Source organism: Thamnophis sirtalis, unplaced genomic scaffold, assembly GCF_051295495.1.
Source record: "Thamnophis sirtalis isolate CommonGarterSnake01/CBP01778 unplaced genomic scaffold, rThaSir2_p1.2 scaffold_9, whole genome shotgun sequence".
Classification (NCBI taxonomy): Eukaryota; Metazoa; Chordata; class Lepidosauria; order Squamata; family Natricidae; genus Thamnophis; species Thamnophis sirtalis.
In genome coordinates, this window is record NW_028261389.1 from 41727744 (window position 1) to 41744746 (window position 17003).

The 17003-nt window shown below is 40.6% G+C and overlaps 1 protein-coding gene across 2 annotated transcripts; it reads right to left on the reverse strand.

The window, feature by feature from the left end:
* Positions 1-9704: 9704 nt before the first annotated feature.
* MYF5 (myogenic factor 5) lies at positions 9705-16538 on the reverse strand. 2 transcript variants are annotated; one of them, XM_087722546.1, is made up of 3 exons: positions 15999-16538; positions 11032-11107; positions 9705-10060 (listed from the first exon to the last, which is right to left on the reverse strand). In XM_087722546.1, the coding sequence occupies exons 1-3, from the start codon at positions 16512-16514 to the stop codon at positions 9879-9881; spliced, it is 774 nt and encodes a 257-aa protein (XP_087578672.1). In that variant the 5' UTR covers positions 16515-16538; the 3' UTR covers positions 9705-9878. The 2 variants fall into 2 exon arrangements, with proteins under 2 accessions (XP_087578672.1, XP_013931746.2); XM_014076271.2 differs by having other exon boundaries at positions 9705-10075.
* Positions 16539-17003: the final 465 nt, after the last annotated feature.

Below are 17003 nucleotides of genomic sequence, written 5' to 3' on the forward strand. Positions count from 1 at the left end.
AGTCCACAGGACTTAAAGTCGCCAAGGTTGAGAAACACTGATCTAGATAATGGTTAGAGCTTTAAAAATTATAAAACAACTAGTAATAGGTTGTCTCTGTTATGGTGCAGAAAAGCTGAATGAATGCTTATCTGTTCACCCAACGACCTGATATTTGGAATGTAGTGCCTAAGTATATAAAGGATGCTTAACCTTTATAATCACATGCTATTCCAGTTTAATTTAGGATTGTATGGAAGATCCAATATATACTACTTATTAGAAGAAGAAGTAAAAAGCACAGTGTCTTAATGCTTCTGTTTATTGATTATATTATAAAAGGAGAGAAAAATAGCTTGATGATAAAGGGTTTTATAGATTAAATAAGGGGAGATAATAAAAAAAATAATTACAATGGTGTAAAAGAATAAAAAATGCTTAATGGGTCCATAAAGAAAGTGAAGGACATAAATGGACTCTATGTTTTTTAAGTTAGAAGTTTAGTTTAGTTTTAGATTTATAGGTTCATGTTTTTGTATGTTTGTTGTGGTGTTTATGCGTAGAACTGTAATAGTTTTTTTAAAAAAATCAAAATACATACCTATGAGTTCAAAAGCATTAAATGTCCTATGGAAACACTACTAAAATATCATTTTCCTAAAGTAATTTCTAAACATTAATGCTGAGATTTTCATAAGTATAAAAGGCCAGAATTAATTGAATTTATGGTAAATTAATATTGAGGTTTTAAGATTGGGATTTCCTGTTCCTATATGAAGACTGTCAAAGTTCATTCACCCATTTTTGTACATAAGCTGTAAAATGTATATTAAACTCCAAATACACAATCCTATTACTAAAAAGATGCATTATCTTTATGAAAATCTAACACAAAACACATAATTGTATCAAATTATATATTATTACAATGGTGTTTGAAAAATGAAGCTATATTTTCCAGCCTTAAATATGTAATGTTGAATTTTGGATTTACTTATTAACTGTGTTGAACCTCATGAAATATTTAACATTTGAATTATACTGGATTAGTCAAATTGTAGGTGTATGCAATGCGACTGTGGAAAGCAGATTTCCCCACCTTCGTCTTTAGCACTGCCCTTGTATTACCAACTTCTTCCTTTAAATGTTGGGGAACCAACATGTGGGTTGGGGAACCTTGCTAACTTGAATAGAGTTTCATTCTCAGAAGAGGTTTCTATCCTCATTCATTTTCTCTCTCTCTTCCTCTTAGCCTAGCCAATTCAATCTTGGGTTGAATTCATACATTCTGGCTTCTCTGATTAAAGCAGAGCAACATGATTTATGAAGCCTATGATATTATTTTCTATTGTCTGAATCAAATCACTATACCATGTCATACTTAAAACAAACTATATAGTCTAGAATAGGGGTGTCAAACTTGTGCCCAAGGGCTGGATGTTTCATACGCTGGCCACACTCAAAATTGGTTTAGCCGAGGGGGGGGGAGTCACAGTATGCCATGTGACCCCGCCATGATGACACGAGTTTGACACCCCTGGTCTAGAAATAAATGCCAAATTTGCTTCTACAGTAGCTTTTTGGTCAGGATGGAAAATGTTAATGATCAGTTCCATCCTTATTACACTGAAGTACTCAAAATTCAGATACATCTTTTAAATCTCAGTGCACAGGTAGTACCAAATTTCACATATATATTAACCCCAAATCCTAACAAAATGTTAACAAGTAATTTCTCTGATATGTTCCAAAAACAGGCAGAGCCAATTCAAGGACCATGTTCTTGTCCTTGTATTTCTAACTTACTTTACAATGAGAAACAAGTAATATGTTAAATTTCCCAATGCTTCACAAAATATTTTTCTGTTTTATGTTATGTTGTATGTCACATATTTACATGTTTATCTTTAAAAAGACATTGGTTTTCCAGGTGGCAGAGGGGGATCAAAAACATCCAGTGTCAGACCTGGAGACCATCTTTTTCTTTGGATTTCAGGGCTGCCCCACTTAGTGCTGTGGGAAACTGGGGTGGGAGGGATTGCATGGAGTTGCAGGGATATCTAGCCATAATAACATTCCTTTCTCTGAGAGCCAAGGACATTTGGCCTGCCCCTGGAGTGGCGTGACTGGGAGGCATCTCCAGTTGGGACAGTGCATTGATTGGATCATGTAATGGACATGTGGGTGCAGGGGAGGGGATGTGGGCTTTCTGTTGGGTGGAAAAAACCTGGAAGCTTTCAGATTTAGATTTTCCCAAATGTGCCAATATGACATCTCTAATAAAGTGGAACTTTGAGGAACTTCAGGTCTCGGAGTCTTCTTTCATTGGGACTGTTTCTTGGAACCCTGATGTCTAGCTTGTTCCCAGACAATTGGCTAGCTACTTCACTACTTCCTTTCCACGCAGACTAAACAACTGTCTCCAAGATATTAAATAGCTGGTGCAGAATTCCTTGAAATGTTGGTACATCACTTAGTTGCCAGGAGAGTTCTGATTACACAGCTTCAGTTTTTCATTTTTCTGCACTTATGGTACACTTGTGTAATATATTTGATCCACAAATAGCTCAGTACAAAATTAAGAAGAGCTGTTTGAATACAAACATGGTTTGACACATATAGGGATTATACTGAGCTTGCCAACTCTGATTCAATTCCAAAATCTTGGAAGCATATTTTTGTAATTAGTTATATACTTGTGTGTGTTGTGTGTGTGTGTGGTTTGTGTGTGTGTGTGTGTGTGTGTGTGTGTGTGTGTGTGTAGGGACATATATATGGGTTCTCTTTGGTTCCATCTTCCATCTATGAAGACAATTCAACATGTGGCAAATATTTAAAAAATCAGATACCAACAGCCTCCCCAGGATGATTAAAATCAGTAACAACTGATTGTCTCTGCACAATTGCAGAGATGAACAGGCCAAATGAATAAATTAAAAATAATTGCAAGCTGCAAAGAAATATTTTGAGCAGCAATTAATTATTTGGTGGCTAGCAGAGAATTGGCAGTGAGTTTATTGACCGTTTTAAAAAAATGCTGGCAGGCTGCACAAGGCAGCTTGGAAGGCCACAGGAAACTCATCGGCTTTATATTGTGCAGGCCTCACCCCTCTTTGATTTACGACCACAATTGAACCCAAAATTTCTGTTGCTAAGCAAGACAATTATTCAGTTTTGCCCCATTGTATAAACTTCCTTGCCACAGTTGTTAAGTGAATCACTGCAGTTGTTAAGTTAGTGATGCATTGTTAAGTGAACCTGGTTTTCCCCACTGACTTTGCTTGTCAGAAGGTCACAGAAAGTGATCACATGACCCTGGGAATATCATAAACACAAACCAGTTGCCAAGCATCTGAATTTTGATCACTTGATCATGGGGATGCTGCAATGATCATAAGTGTGAAAAACGGTCATAAGTCACAAGTGGTTGTAAATCAAGGACTGTGTGTACTGATCTAGAAACCTTAATAATGCTCATGAACCTATTGAAACTAATCATCACTTTTCTTCTTTTGAAAACAATGACATATTCACTTGATATCTTTAACTATGGTTAATGTGATGACCCGGGGCGTGGCACATAGGCAACACAGCCAGAGAACAGGTATGAGTCCCTTAAACACCAACTGTGCCCCCAGCGTCCCTTTCAACTCCCCAGCCTGGAGAAAAGCTCTTCCACAAATTATAATTGTTCAAGAAAATGGAATACTGCATTTATGCCTCCTTCCAAAATTCTCATTATTGTGATATCCTTTAACTGGGCAAAATGGTGCATCATAGGGCAACATTTTTTAACCAAAGTATCTCAAATGGGCTAACTTTCAGAATGTGTCCAAAATGCAGGACCCATGACTCCCAAGGAATGAAATTTGGGGAAGTTGTGCTGTTTCAATGCTACTTGCTGCTGCTGTGCTTTAGAGCTGCTGCTGCCATCACATGATCTTTATTTTCAACGTTCCATGAACAGTTTCCCAGCCAGTCTTGCAATCCCTCACTCCCTCTAACACCCAGCAGGAACCATATATTAAAGGGAAGGGAAGGAAGATTTCTACTTTTTTCTGCCAGTTTCCCACAGGAAACTTAATAGGGAAGCTGATAGGAAGTCAGAAGCTGCTTCTCCTCCCACTGCTTTTTTGCCCACCCATGATACATCTATGTCTCTGTTTAGGCAAGGAAATATCTCTGAAACCTCTCCACCGTCCAGGCCTTCCGCACTGCCTTGAAGAACTGGCTCGCCCGTCAGGCCTGGGGATAAGAATCGCTACCCCGCCCGAATGATGAATGGATGTTGCTTACTATTTTATTATATGTTGTTGTCTTAATGTTGTATTCCCCTCCCCCTGGTTTTCTGTGAGCCGCCCTGAGTCCCCTCAGGGAAAAGGGCGGCCTACAAATGCTAATAAAACCTAAAACCTAAACCTGAAACAATGACCCTATGAGGCATGGGTTACTTTTAAAAGTAGAATGTATTAAAACCAAACTATTATGGATAACATCATTAGTGGCTTACCTACATTTATTTAATTTTATTAATAAAAGGATTGATTTCTAAAAGTAATACTATCAAAATGACAAATATATGTTTTAAGTCTTATTTAATTACTACAATTATTTATGTGATGCAATAGAATGTGGCTTTAAATAATAATAGTAATGAATGAAAAGCTTGTATATAAAGATGTTATTTTCTCCCCTTTGTTTCCTTCTTTTACTTACAATTTATCATGGTATAGATTTATTTTGGATAGTTAATACATATGAAAATTAAATAATATTTTACTTGTCTTTTTTTAAAAAGGCATGTTTATCTTTTAATGAGAACTATTTAGCAGGCAGAATAACAACCACCCTGTAAATGATTAAAAACTAGGAAAGCCATCTAGTGTTCCAAAAGAAAATAGCACTCTAAAATTTGTACAATATTTATAATTGAGGTACTTTGTTTATTGATGAGTTGCTGGATGGTTCTTGAAAGATTATCCAATTATAAATTATAAACCATTTTTATTTTTCTATCATGTGCAGATCTAATAATTTTTCAACTGAGAACCGAGGTTTATGTCTTAAAAATACAAATCATAATTCTCTCTCCCTCCCTTCCTCTCTCCCTCTCCCTCTCTCCCTCTCTCAAAAAAAGATGCAGACTTGACTCTTATCTGGAAGTCACAAATCTTCTGACTTGTGCTTTCCTTCCTGTTGCTGCATGACCTGGGAGGGATGCTCAGTGGAATTGCCCACATTAACAGACAAAAGGCTTCAAAATGTTGAAAGCCCACAGGAGATACCAGTGGAGAGATTTGAGATCTATCAATCTTTTCAGAACATAGAGCTTGTAGGGAAATATGCAATTAAAGCATGCTAATTTATCATGACGTGTTCTAGAAGAGATAAAGACAAGTTATTCCTTAAAAGTAAAAGAGAGGTTAGTTCTTCCATCAATTTAGCTGTTACTAATTTAGAAACAAGTCTTATTTAAACACTGGAAATTCTTTTATGTCTTCAAGATAACCATGCTCATCTGCATTTTTGTATACAATTAAAATGACATTGTACTTTTACATGGCACATGTTGCTTTTTAAATTATAGAGATGTACTAACAATTCCTTATTCATTTCATTTTAGAGTTCTTAATTAGTTCCATGCTTCATTTTTTTTTAAAAAAAAGTAAAATAAAATTCCTAAACAAAATATATTTACATGGTGATAGGTAAGTGTACATGAATATTGTGTCCTTCATTTTCTCTCAGTCAGCTCTCTGCTGATCTACAACCGTCCTGATTCCCTGTAAAAACAGACACTATTTTTTTGTTTTTAATTTCTATTTAATCCTTATTACTTTTAACTGTTTTTATATTGCCTTTTTATCATTTGGTAACCTGGCAAGAGTCACTCTGGCAGTGAGATGGGTGGCATATAAATTTGTTTGTTTGTTTGCTTGCTTGCTTAAATCAGGGCAGATGAGTAGCAAGAACAGCCACCAGAGGGCAGAATTCAAAAAAAAATCAGCATGATAGCCACAAGGACATGACAGAAGCTCTCCTCTTTTAAAATGTGTTGCATACGCCATCTTGACTTTTTTGACCCTCTCTTTGTGGACGCCTCTGACAGGCATTGGGGGAGGGCTTCAAAGTGCTTGAGAGAAAACAATAGTTCCTCTATCTTCTCCTAAAAATCAAATGAGTGTAAAACTCCAAAATTGTTAAAAGTTGAAAGACATTAGAAAATGTCCTCAAAATAATATAGAAAACAAAAACCTTTTTTTTTTAACAAAAGGAGAAAAACTTGGGGGAAATTGGAAGACAGTATTTTATTAATAAAACTTAAATTGTGATCTTCAGAAATCAATTTGCACATTTCTGTTTCTATTTGAAATTACAGAAATGAAATTTTAGAATGCGTTCCAGACTGGGCTAATGCTTAATAACCCAAAGAGTTAATAGATTCTGTATTTATTTTTTGTCTTTTCTTTGACAATAAAATGTAGTACCAGATTTTTCCAGCAGATGTCCTCCTGTATAAATTTAATGATTGAAATAGTTTTTTAAGAGGCGGAGAAAAATATCTGCCAAGGAACTCCAGCTTTTCATTAAAAATGCTAACTTCTTTTCTGTATTTCTTTCATTCTATGAATTTGTTAGTCTTCAATATAATATTCTCCAGGTGTTTCAAGACAGGGATCTACAGTCTTAAACACTGCTAACTATTTATTGTCACCCAGAAAATGGCTGGGTTTACATTAAGACTTTTTATGAACTTTTAACCTAGTATATCATGGAACTTCCAAACAAGTGAACCAGTAAAATCCCATTAGGAGCAATACATTATTAGCCAAAACTAAAATGACATAAATATTGAACAAGCTTCTGGGTTATGCAGAACACTTAGTCAAAAGCAAAATAAGAGGAAACAAAACAATAAATATGAGTTTGTTATCTTGCTATCCAAGCCTTTGTTTGATATTGTCTATATTGCTAATGTTTAAGATGCCATTGATAGACTGAATGTTATTGTTGCTGATCAGAAATTTTTGTAAGTCATACAAGCCCCTTGGGATTCAGCAGAGGGGTATATAAATATTTGTAAAATTATTAGAATTTTAGTTAGAACAATTAATCAGTGGAACAGCTTGCCTCCAGAAGTTGTGAATCAGTGACGTGCGGTGAGGTTGATACCTGGTGAGGCTCAGCAGGGCAGCGGTCGGCCTCAGCGGGGGGGGATTTGCATCGCGGGAGCAACCAAGCGCCCGGGTCTGCAGCAAAGGCGCTTGGTGGCTCCTGCGATGCAAAGTGCCCCGCTGCCCCCCCGTTGTCCCGGCCTGCGTCTGCTGCTTCTCCAAGCTCCGCCGCTGGAAGTCCCGGATCGCCTCTGGGGGAAGACTGAGTGAAAAACGGAGTGAAGCTTCTTTGCGGCCTCCCGGCGCTGCCCAGAGGCTCTTGCAGGAGCACGTGTCAGTGGCCGGCGGCCTGGAGCGGCCCCGGCTGTGAGACAAGAGAGCACTTAAAGCAGCCGCTGCCGCCGCCGCCACCACCCCTCCTTCGCCCGGAAGCTTCACTCCGTTTTTCACTCAGTCTTCCCCCAGAGGCGATCCGGGACTTCCAGCGGCGGAGCTTGGAGAAGCAGCAGACGCAGGCCGGGACAACGGGGGGGCAGCGGGGCACTTTGCATCGCAGGAGCCACCAAGCGCCTTTGCTGCAGACCCGGGCGCTTGGTTGCTCCCGCGATGCAAATCCCCCCCCGCTGAGGCCGACCGCTGCCCTGCTGAGCCTCACCAGGTATCAACCTCACCGCACGTCACTGATTCACAACTTCTGGAGGCAAGCTGTTCCACTGATTAATTGTTCTAACTAAAATTCTAATAATTTTACAAATATTTATATACCCCTCTGCTGAATCCCAAGGGGCTTGTATGACTTACAAAAATTTCTGATCAGCAACAATAACATTCAGTCTATCAATGGCATCTTAAACATTAGCAATATAGACAATATCAAACAAAGGCTTGGATAGCAAGATAACAAACTCATATTTATTGTTTTGTTTCCTCTTATTTTGCTTTTGACTAAGTGTTCTGCATAACCCAGAAGCTTGTTCAATATTTATGTCATTTTAGTTTTGGCTAATAATGTATTGCTCCTAATGGGATTTTACTGGTTCACTTGTTTGGAAGTTCCATGATATACTAGGTTAAAAGTTCATAAAAAGTCTTAATGTAAACCCAGCCATTTTCTGGGTGACAATAAATAGTTAGCAGTGTTTAAGACTGTAGATCCCTGTCTTGAAACACCTGGAGAATATTATATTGAAGACTAACAAATTCATAGAATGAAAGAAATACAGAAAAGAAGTTAGCATTTTTAATGAAAAGCTGGAGTTCCTTGGCAGATATTTTTCTCCGCCTCTTAAAAAACTATTTCAATCATTAAATTTATACAGGAGGACATCTGCTGGAAAAATCTGGTACTACATTTTATTGTCAAAGAAAAGACAAAAAATAAATACAGAATCTATTAACTCTTTGGGTTATTAAGCATTAGCCCAGTCTGGAACGCATTCTAAAATTTCATTTCTGTAATTTCAAATAGAAACAGAAATGTGCAAATTGATTTCTGAAGATCACAATTTAAGTTTTATTAATAAAATACTGTCTTCCAATTTCCCCCAAGTTTTTCTCCTTTTGTTAAAAAAAAAAGGTTTTTGTTTTCTATATTATTTTGAGGACATTTTCTAATGTCTTTCAACTTTTAACAATTTTGGAGTTTTACACTCATTTGATTTTTAGGAGAAGATAGAGGAACTAAGTACAACATAGTTTATGTGTGTTTGTATGTAAAACATCCAGTTTTTTGGCACAGGCTAACTCAGTTGGCCTCTGAAGAACAGCTATCTATCACAAAACATGAAAGCATACTCCAGACACTGAGCTGCATAGAGATCAAAAGTGTTTTCAAACATTAGCCTACGAGTGTTTTGAATTTAAAGAATGGAAATATCACATTAAAGAACTACTTATCATTCAAATCCTTTGCCAAGGATCATTTTACATACCTTGAATAGAAAATCATATAAAAATAGTAAAGTTTTTTATTGTTGTTATCAAAAGCATAACTATAAAAGTAAAACCAGATTCCCTTCCCCTTTGATTTCCTAAATTTAGAGAGATAGAGGCTGGCCGAAGCAGCTCAATGCTTAATACTGGCTGAGAGACCCTGGCTGCAGGGGAAAAAAGAGAGTAACAGAAACATGATAAGATGTTATTGCATTCCACAGGTCTTTGTCAATACTGTAGGTCTAAAGGGGTAGTAGCAATTGGAAACCTGAATCAAGGTTTATCTAAGAACCTCTAAATGTCTCCCCCTAGTGGTAAAATAAACATTAAAATAAACAGAGATAGCAAACACCTGCGTTTTGAACTATGCTGGTTTGTCCTAGCTAGTTGTAGAGTTGATCCTGGGTTATTATTTTTAGATAGTATTATGTTATAATAATATAGATAACAACAAGAGATCATGTAGCTAATGTATTTTTTTATTAAATGTACTTTTATGAAATATAATTTAACTAATCCTGTGTTTTCTTATAGCAATTCAAAACATGGATCTACATCCACGCGTTTGGCTTCTATTCTTTAGGATAATTAAGATAGTGATGTCATACAATTTAAAGGTCAGCATATAATTATAGTACATAGTATTAAAAAGTAGTTTGATTAAATATGTCGTTTGCTTTCTAAAAAGGGAAGGTAGGACAAAATAAAGTGACTTTTTTTTCTTTGTATGCATATTTTTGGTCCACCAGAATTCCAAGAGCTTCATATTTCAATGGAGCATCTCCTTGTTGATGCTGGGAATTCTCAGAAGCAGCCAATCGTTGGCCCAGCTGGTGTAAAATCTCAGGCAGTTCAAAGTACATGATAGATGAGGTTGGAATGAGGGGCCTCAGGAGAGGCTGGCCGGGATTCAGGGCTGGTAAGAGGAGAAAGGGGAGCAGCGTCCCTGGGGGAGAGCCCCTCCTGATCCGAAGAAGAGATTCTATCCACTATGCTGGATAAGCAATCCAGGCTGGAGATGGTAGAGCTAGCTGCTTCTGAGGGGTAGGCTGAGAGGGAAAGACAAAACAGCACTTAGTGGAAAGAGATACAAAATCAAAGTTTGATGCTACTTCATGAGTTGGTCTAAGCCAGTCACTGCAGATGTCACACATGTTCCTTCATGCATGCCATCTCCATTAATAAAGGAGAATCCATTATTCAAGCTGTTTGTCAGCTTTTGCTAATGCCTGGAAAAATGTCCTTTCCTATCATTTCAATTCAATTGCCTAGAATTATTCTGGTGATTAAGGTGATTCCAGTGATTATTGAAGCAAATTTGACTAATGTTTAGGAAATAATGCTCTGTTTGTTATATGAAGCCATTGGTCAGGTCTGTCCTCTGGAGCAAATTTTTTCAACATCCTCAAAAGCTTTGTATTACAGTTCTAGGAACAATTAGTCAGAAGGGTCAGCAACTGATCAGGGATTCTGTAAGATATGCTTTAGAAAGCAGAAAAACCTAAGCCTAGTGCAGTGGTTCCCAAACTTGGCAACTTTAAGACTTGTGGACTTCAACTCCCAGAATTCTCCAGCCGAGCTGGCTGGAGAATTCTGGGAATTGAAGTCCACAAGTCTTAAAGTTGCCAAGTTTGGAAACACTGGCTAGTGTATCAACATTTCATATATTTGAAAACTGCTATCATTCTGTCTTTTAATTATTTCTTCTCCCACCTAATCATACTCAGTTCTTTCCATTTTTGTTTATGGGACTTGATCCCAGAAATTACATAAAATAGCTGCATAAAATATTGTATATTATTTGTGTATTCCACTCTGTACACTTTTAAAGAGAAAGATAACTAACAGACATTCAAATCTAAGGTAACTGAATTTCTCTTTTCAAAGTCTATCATGTGCTGCCAGATATTACCAGAGCAGCTACTGGGTTATTCTGTCCAGTTGAATACCTCCATTGTTATGCTCTTACTGTCATCCTTGGAGAGTGAAGAGATGGGAGCCTTACCATTTTGGAGATCAGAGCAGTAACTCTTGCTATAAGTGCTGTTCCTTCTGGACCACAGGGGACTGCTGCATTCAGTCTGAAATAGATAAGAAGCCATGAGGTTGGGGGTTTCTATACATTAAAGGCACTGTCAATTGGATTTCATCTGCCAGAATATCTGGAAAGAACATTGAATTTGGATAGATATCAGCAATATCTGGATATAAATAAGTACAGGGCTGAAGGCAGTCCAATGAAGAGCCAAGGTGGCACAGTGGTTAGGGTGCAGTTCTGCAGGCCACTTCAGCTGACTGTTATCTGCAGTTCAGTGGTTCTAATCTCACCGGCTCAAGGTTGACTCAGCGTTCCATCCTTCCGAGGTGGGTGAAATGAGGACCCAGATTGTGGGGGCGATATGTTGACTCTGTAAACTGCTTAGAGAGGGCTGAAAGCCCTATAAAGCGGTATATAAGTCTAACTGCTATTGCTAAGTCTCACAGAGGATGCTTTCTGGTTGTGCAGCTGTTTCATCTAGTGTGGCACAAAGCAATAGCACTTAGACTTACCGTGTTTCCTTTCTTTTGACCCTCCAAATAAGGGGTTGGCCTTATTTTTGGGGAGGTCTTATTATTTTTCAGGTGCAGGAAGCAGCAAGCCCACCAGCCCCACCCTCTCCATCCCACCACCTGCTTGCCTGCTGCCACAATGACCCAAGTTCTCCTTGCATCCTGGCCTTCGCCTGCCCTGCTTGCTGGCCGCGGAACAGCTGACTGTGCTGCTCTGGCCTCGCGGGGAGGGGGGCGCCTCTTGCTGGCAGAATGAACGAAAAAACACACACACACACACACTCTTCTTCAAGGCAGCCACATCCCTTCACTAACTTGCTTTCCAGCTCCATTCTCTGCTCCACGTGCAGGACAAGAAAAGTATCTTGCGAAGTTGGAAGTAGTCCCACAAACTCCTTTTCTTGCCCTGCACGTGGCAGTGGAGAATGGAGCAGGAAAGCAGGTTAGTGGAGGGATGTGGCTGCCTGGGAGGTGGGGGGGTAGGGATCTCTCTCACACACACCCACGCACCATCCTTTCCTTGGCAACTCTGCACAGACGCAGAGAAGGCTTCGGATAGAGCATTTGGGGGATGTGTGTCTGCGCTGAGATCCCAAGGAAAGAGCGAAAGGGGGAGTTTGCCTCTTATCCTGTTCTGAGTCTGTGCTGAGCACCCACGAATCAGCTGTTTTGTGAATGGAGCAGCCCAGCTGATCTGATTAAGGGGCCAAAAAGCCCTGAGGTGACCGAGGAAGGGAAGGGCTGCCCCCTGTTCTGGCTAAACCCACCCCTTCACTAGGGCTTATTTTTGGGGGAGGGTTTATATTTTTGCCCACCGTGAAAGTATTTTCGGGGAAACACAGTATATATTGCTTCACAGTGCTTTAAAGCCCCCTCTAAGCAGTTTACAGAGTCAGCCTCTTGCCCCCAACAATCTGGGTCCTCATTTTACCAACCTTGGAAGAATGGAAGGCTGGATCTACCTTGAGCCTGTGGTGAGATTGGAACTGCCAAATTGCAGGCAGCCAGCAGTCAGCAGAAGTAGCCTGCAGTACTGCATTCTAACCATTGCACCACCAAGTTCACAGACTCTGTTAATTATTTTACACATGACAAACAAGGTTTGTCAAAACATTTAAAAATTGAGGTGATTGTTTCAGACAGCTGGTTTTTGCTGTTAGGAAAGGCAACAAATATCTATTTAACATGTTGTGTTTTAATGATAGAAAGGAAGGCAACATTTGCAGGATTTTCTGCCTTGGGAGTCAAAATAACAATCAGGCCATACAGTGCAACTTGTCCGGGTTTTTTTTCCTTCTATTTTGCAACTGTGTTCAAAGAAAATATTGGATTAATTCAATGATATATGGCAAATGAGGTTCTGATATATACCAGTGTTATTTGAACAACTAAAATCTTATAATAGGGTTCAGTTTCAATCCTTATCTTTGCTTCTGATTTTTGCTATCATTATGTAAGTATAGCTTCCTAGAACAATTAGATGTGATTCTGCTATATAAAATACTTCGTTGTATTTCATGGTTGCATGGAGTTTCTACTAATTATTGGGGGAGGGGTTAAAATATAATATTACTACTAATAGTAGTAATTAGCATTGTTACTATTGCATAATGATTACATTTCAGTTATATTTACATATTAGGAACTCTACTGACTGGAATTTGAGCCCATATGTTTATGTGCCCACTTCCCAAAATTTAGCTACCCTAGCCATGCCAAGAAAACTCCTTTGTGTAATAAGCTAACTAACCAAGCTCATCCACACTGTGGAACCTATTTATCTACTTGCATTTGCATTATTTCGAACTGGGCTGGCAGGAGTTGAGGCAAGAATAGGAACATAGCAGGAAAAAATGGCTTTTTGCTAAATGCAAGCACATCAATGCTCACCATCTCAAGAGAAAAACAAAAACAATGTGGTATTATAGACCATATCTTGGTTTTTTTACATGTGTATTTTGTCCAACAAAAGTTAAAAGTTGGGACATGCCTAGTCTTTTCACTGTTTAGACTGCATACATTGCATTTTGCTAGGGAGGGAGGAAATGATGGCTAGTTGATAGATGACAAATAGGTGAAAGATAATAGTTATATACAAACAGATTATAGTCAGACAATCTGAACTTATATGCATTATTTTGTATCATGTATTTTCTATAATGCATTGCTGTTTTGTTTTAAAATATCTAGCCAGAATCGTATTGATTTTGGGCAGGGCCTAAATCTAATGTTAGAATTATAATAATCTCATTTAAATTCCTATTAAGGTAATTTCTGCATTTTCTGAAAAATAATAATGTACACATATATCAACATGTACATACATCTGTATATCTAGAACATCCATACTAAGCAAAAGTAGCTGAGTTACCCACAAAAATAAAGCACGTGAAGAAAATATCTTTATTAGGACTACTCAAAGGCCATATGCATGTGTAAACATTTAAGATCTGAAGGTGACACTTTCCCAAAGTGGTGTTACAAAGGAGTGAAGGAACTGCCTTCAGGTGAGGTGTTCATGGTTGAACACCAAGTAAACTTTACTATAGCTTGTTTGTGCTCTGCACTTTTCACATGCTTCAACCTGGCCTAATGAGTTTTCTGAACAAGGGTTTTGAAACAGTTAAGAGCAAGGCCCATCAGAGGCACTTTAAAACTGAAGCAGACAGCTTCTTAACACTTAAACTGAAACACAACTGGTGTTTCACTCAAGCTCAAACAGGGAAACCTGGTGATGTCATGAACTTCAAAGCAAACACTTTAACAGACTCAGGGTCAAGCTCCTGCCTTCAGGGATCCATAACTTCAGCAAACAACACCATCCTACCAATGGACAATCCAAATAAATCCCACCAAGCAAAACCCCACCACAGCCTGACAGTTGCAATCTCAATATGCCTAGAAGAATCACTACCTATCAGAACACCTCTGAGATTTAAATAAACAGGTGGCCCTGAATGTTAAATCAAGGGATCTGACTCTAATCCTTGATGGATCTGGCTGGATCATTTAGCTACCCACATTCTGTGAACTCCCCTGGGGGGAAAGGGAAATTGATGCAGAATTACAGGAAACTGATGTATGCAGTGAGGTGCAGTGCAGTTTACTCCCAGAGAAATTAGTACAAGAATTTCCCAGTCGTTTGAAGACTTTGCCATTTGATAAGATTGCTTGCAAGGAAATTTGAAGGATACAGCTTGACCTCCCAGGCATTATTTTTTACACTGCAACCTTACAGCTCTTCCTCAGGAGTATGTGTTAGTTAGACTATACTGTATAATATTTCTTAACTTCAGGAACTTTTAAGATGTGTGGCCTCCAGCTCCCAGAATTCCCCTGCCAGCTTTGGAGTTGGAGTCCAAAGAGTCCATCTTAAAATTGCTGAGCTTCAGAAGCCCTGTGTTAGATAAATGTTCAGAAGATGCACTTGTAACACAAGCACGCAATGCAATCTATTCAAAAAAATGTAAAGGGTTAACCTCATAATTGTTCTCTTCCTTCTTTTTGTATCCAGGAAGGATGCCTAAATTGTGGAAGGATGCCTAAATTACATTTTGATCCTGTATCCAGCAAACAGAATAGGGAAACAAAGTTTTGCTATACCATAAATTTTGAATGAATACACTGCCGTAATTAAGTGCAGCATATGGAGATATTATGTCCTACACAGAATTGCAATTAATGGGAACATGCTAAGCCAAAGAACAAACAGGCTACTCTGGGAATTTGTCTCCATTTTCCATTTGCAGAACATGGATCAGTAGCTAACAATTCATTTCAGAGAATTGTCAAAGGAAATATCAGAATGCTTTCCCCCCAAAAAATCCCCTTTAAGACAGTCATAGAAATAAAACGATTGTGACGCACCACGTGGCCTTGCACACTTGCCACACAAGTAGCACAATCTTATTCCTATTTCCTAGAAGTGCTCCCTCCCAAATCAAAACTATATGCTACTCACTAAAGCTTTTGCACACCAGGTGGAATGAGCAAAGGTGTTGGCACATCCAGAGAAACGCAATTCAGCACCACCCGTAGGGGCCACCCCCATCCGCTAAGGTTGCTCCTCCTTGCAGCCCCCAAACATGCCGAATTGCTTCCAGGAGAGTCTTCCTCCGGCTCAGGCATCGACCTATCAGCCCTGCGCAGCATTTTGGGGATTTCAAATCCTGCCTTAACCCCGTGAAAGCTCCGCTAAAACCCCGCGGTTGGGAAGGGGCCCCAGGATGGTGCGGGAAACAATCACAGCTGTTTAAAAGAAGAGCGACGGGGAGCAAGTGAGGCTGCAGCGAACAGCCAGGGGTTCTCTCGGGGGCCCTTCGGGGGCCCTTCCGCCCCAGTTAGCCCTTCTGAGCCTGCCCGCCGCCGTTCCCTGCTCTCCTTCGGGAGGGATTCAGACCGGGGCGGGCAGAGCGTCCTTACCAGGCCGTCGGAGCAGCTGGAGTTGGGACTGGGAGGCTCGGAGCAGCCCGGCGCGGGCAGCCCGTAAAACTGCTGGACCTGCTCCCGCAGCAGCTCCTGCAGGCTCTCGATGTAGCTGATGGCGTTGCGCAGGATCTCCACTTTGGGCAGCCGCTGGCCGGCGTTGGCCGAGGTGCAGCGCTTGAGCGCCTCGAAAGCCTGGTTGACCTTTTTCAGCCGCCGCCTTTCCCGCAGAGTGGCCGCCTTGCGCCGGTCGCCCGGGCTCGCCTTCTTCTTGCAGGCTTTGCAAGCCCAGAGCAGGCAGGGGCCGGCCTGCGAGTGGCCCGTCGGGGCGCGGATGTGTTCCTCGCCGTCCGAGCCCCCGGGAGGGTCCGCCGGGGGGTCTCGGAAGGAGGCCGGGACCCTCCTCTGGGCGAAATCCTCCTCCTCCTCCTCCTCGGGGGAAGGGGCGAAGGGCGAGCTGCCGTAGAAGAGGGAGGGGGACGAAAACGAACAGCCATCCATCATCCCTTCCATCCTCGCCGCTGAGCTGCAGGGAGAGGCTGGGGCACCGGCGCTCTGGAACCGGCCGAGCGGCTCGCGACCCTTTATATCCCGGGTGGGCAGCCTAGCTGGCAGCACCGTCACGACCCCTGCTCGGGGGAGTCCCCCGACCTCCCCCCTTCTCCCTCCAGGGACCCTGCGCTCCTCTGGCGGGGATTGGCCGCTGCCTTTTTCCAAGGCGCGGATCCAAGAAGTGCAATTAGTAACACTTTAAAGATCACAGCAACAGCAGCAGCAAGAAAAACAAAAAAGCGCAACCGAGAGGCGAGGCCGCACTCCGGCAGCCTGATGGGGAGTTGCTTCAGTACCTCCCTCTATCCCCCCACCCCCAAAAGCTAGGAGATCCGAAGAGTAGCTGAAGACTCCTCTTTGGCGTCCGGCTACTCTACTTGGCGGTAAAAGGGGCTCTTAAGAAAGAAGCTGGTTGGGGGGCGTGAAAAAAGCCAAGCGATCACCTCGGTC

What these genes read in the sequence shown, in the direction of transcription:
- MYF5 (XM_014076271.2), bottom strand. Translation starts at nt 16,514, where the DNA reads ATGGAAGGGATGATGGATGGCTGTTCGTTTTCGTCCCCCTCCCTCTTC. An exon ending in CCAGCTGCTCCGACGGCCTG is followed by an intron (nt 11,108 to 15,998) that starts GTAAGGACGCTC and finishes TATCTATTTCAG; the next exon opens with ACTGAATGCAGCAGTCCCCT. An exon ending in CTGCTCTGATCTCCAAAATG is followed by an intron (nt 10,076 to 11,031) that starts GTAAGGCTCCCA and finishes TTTCCCTCTCAG; the next exon opens with CCTACCCCTCAGAAGCAGCT.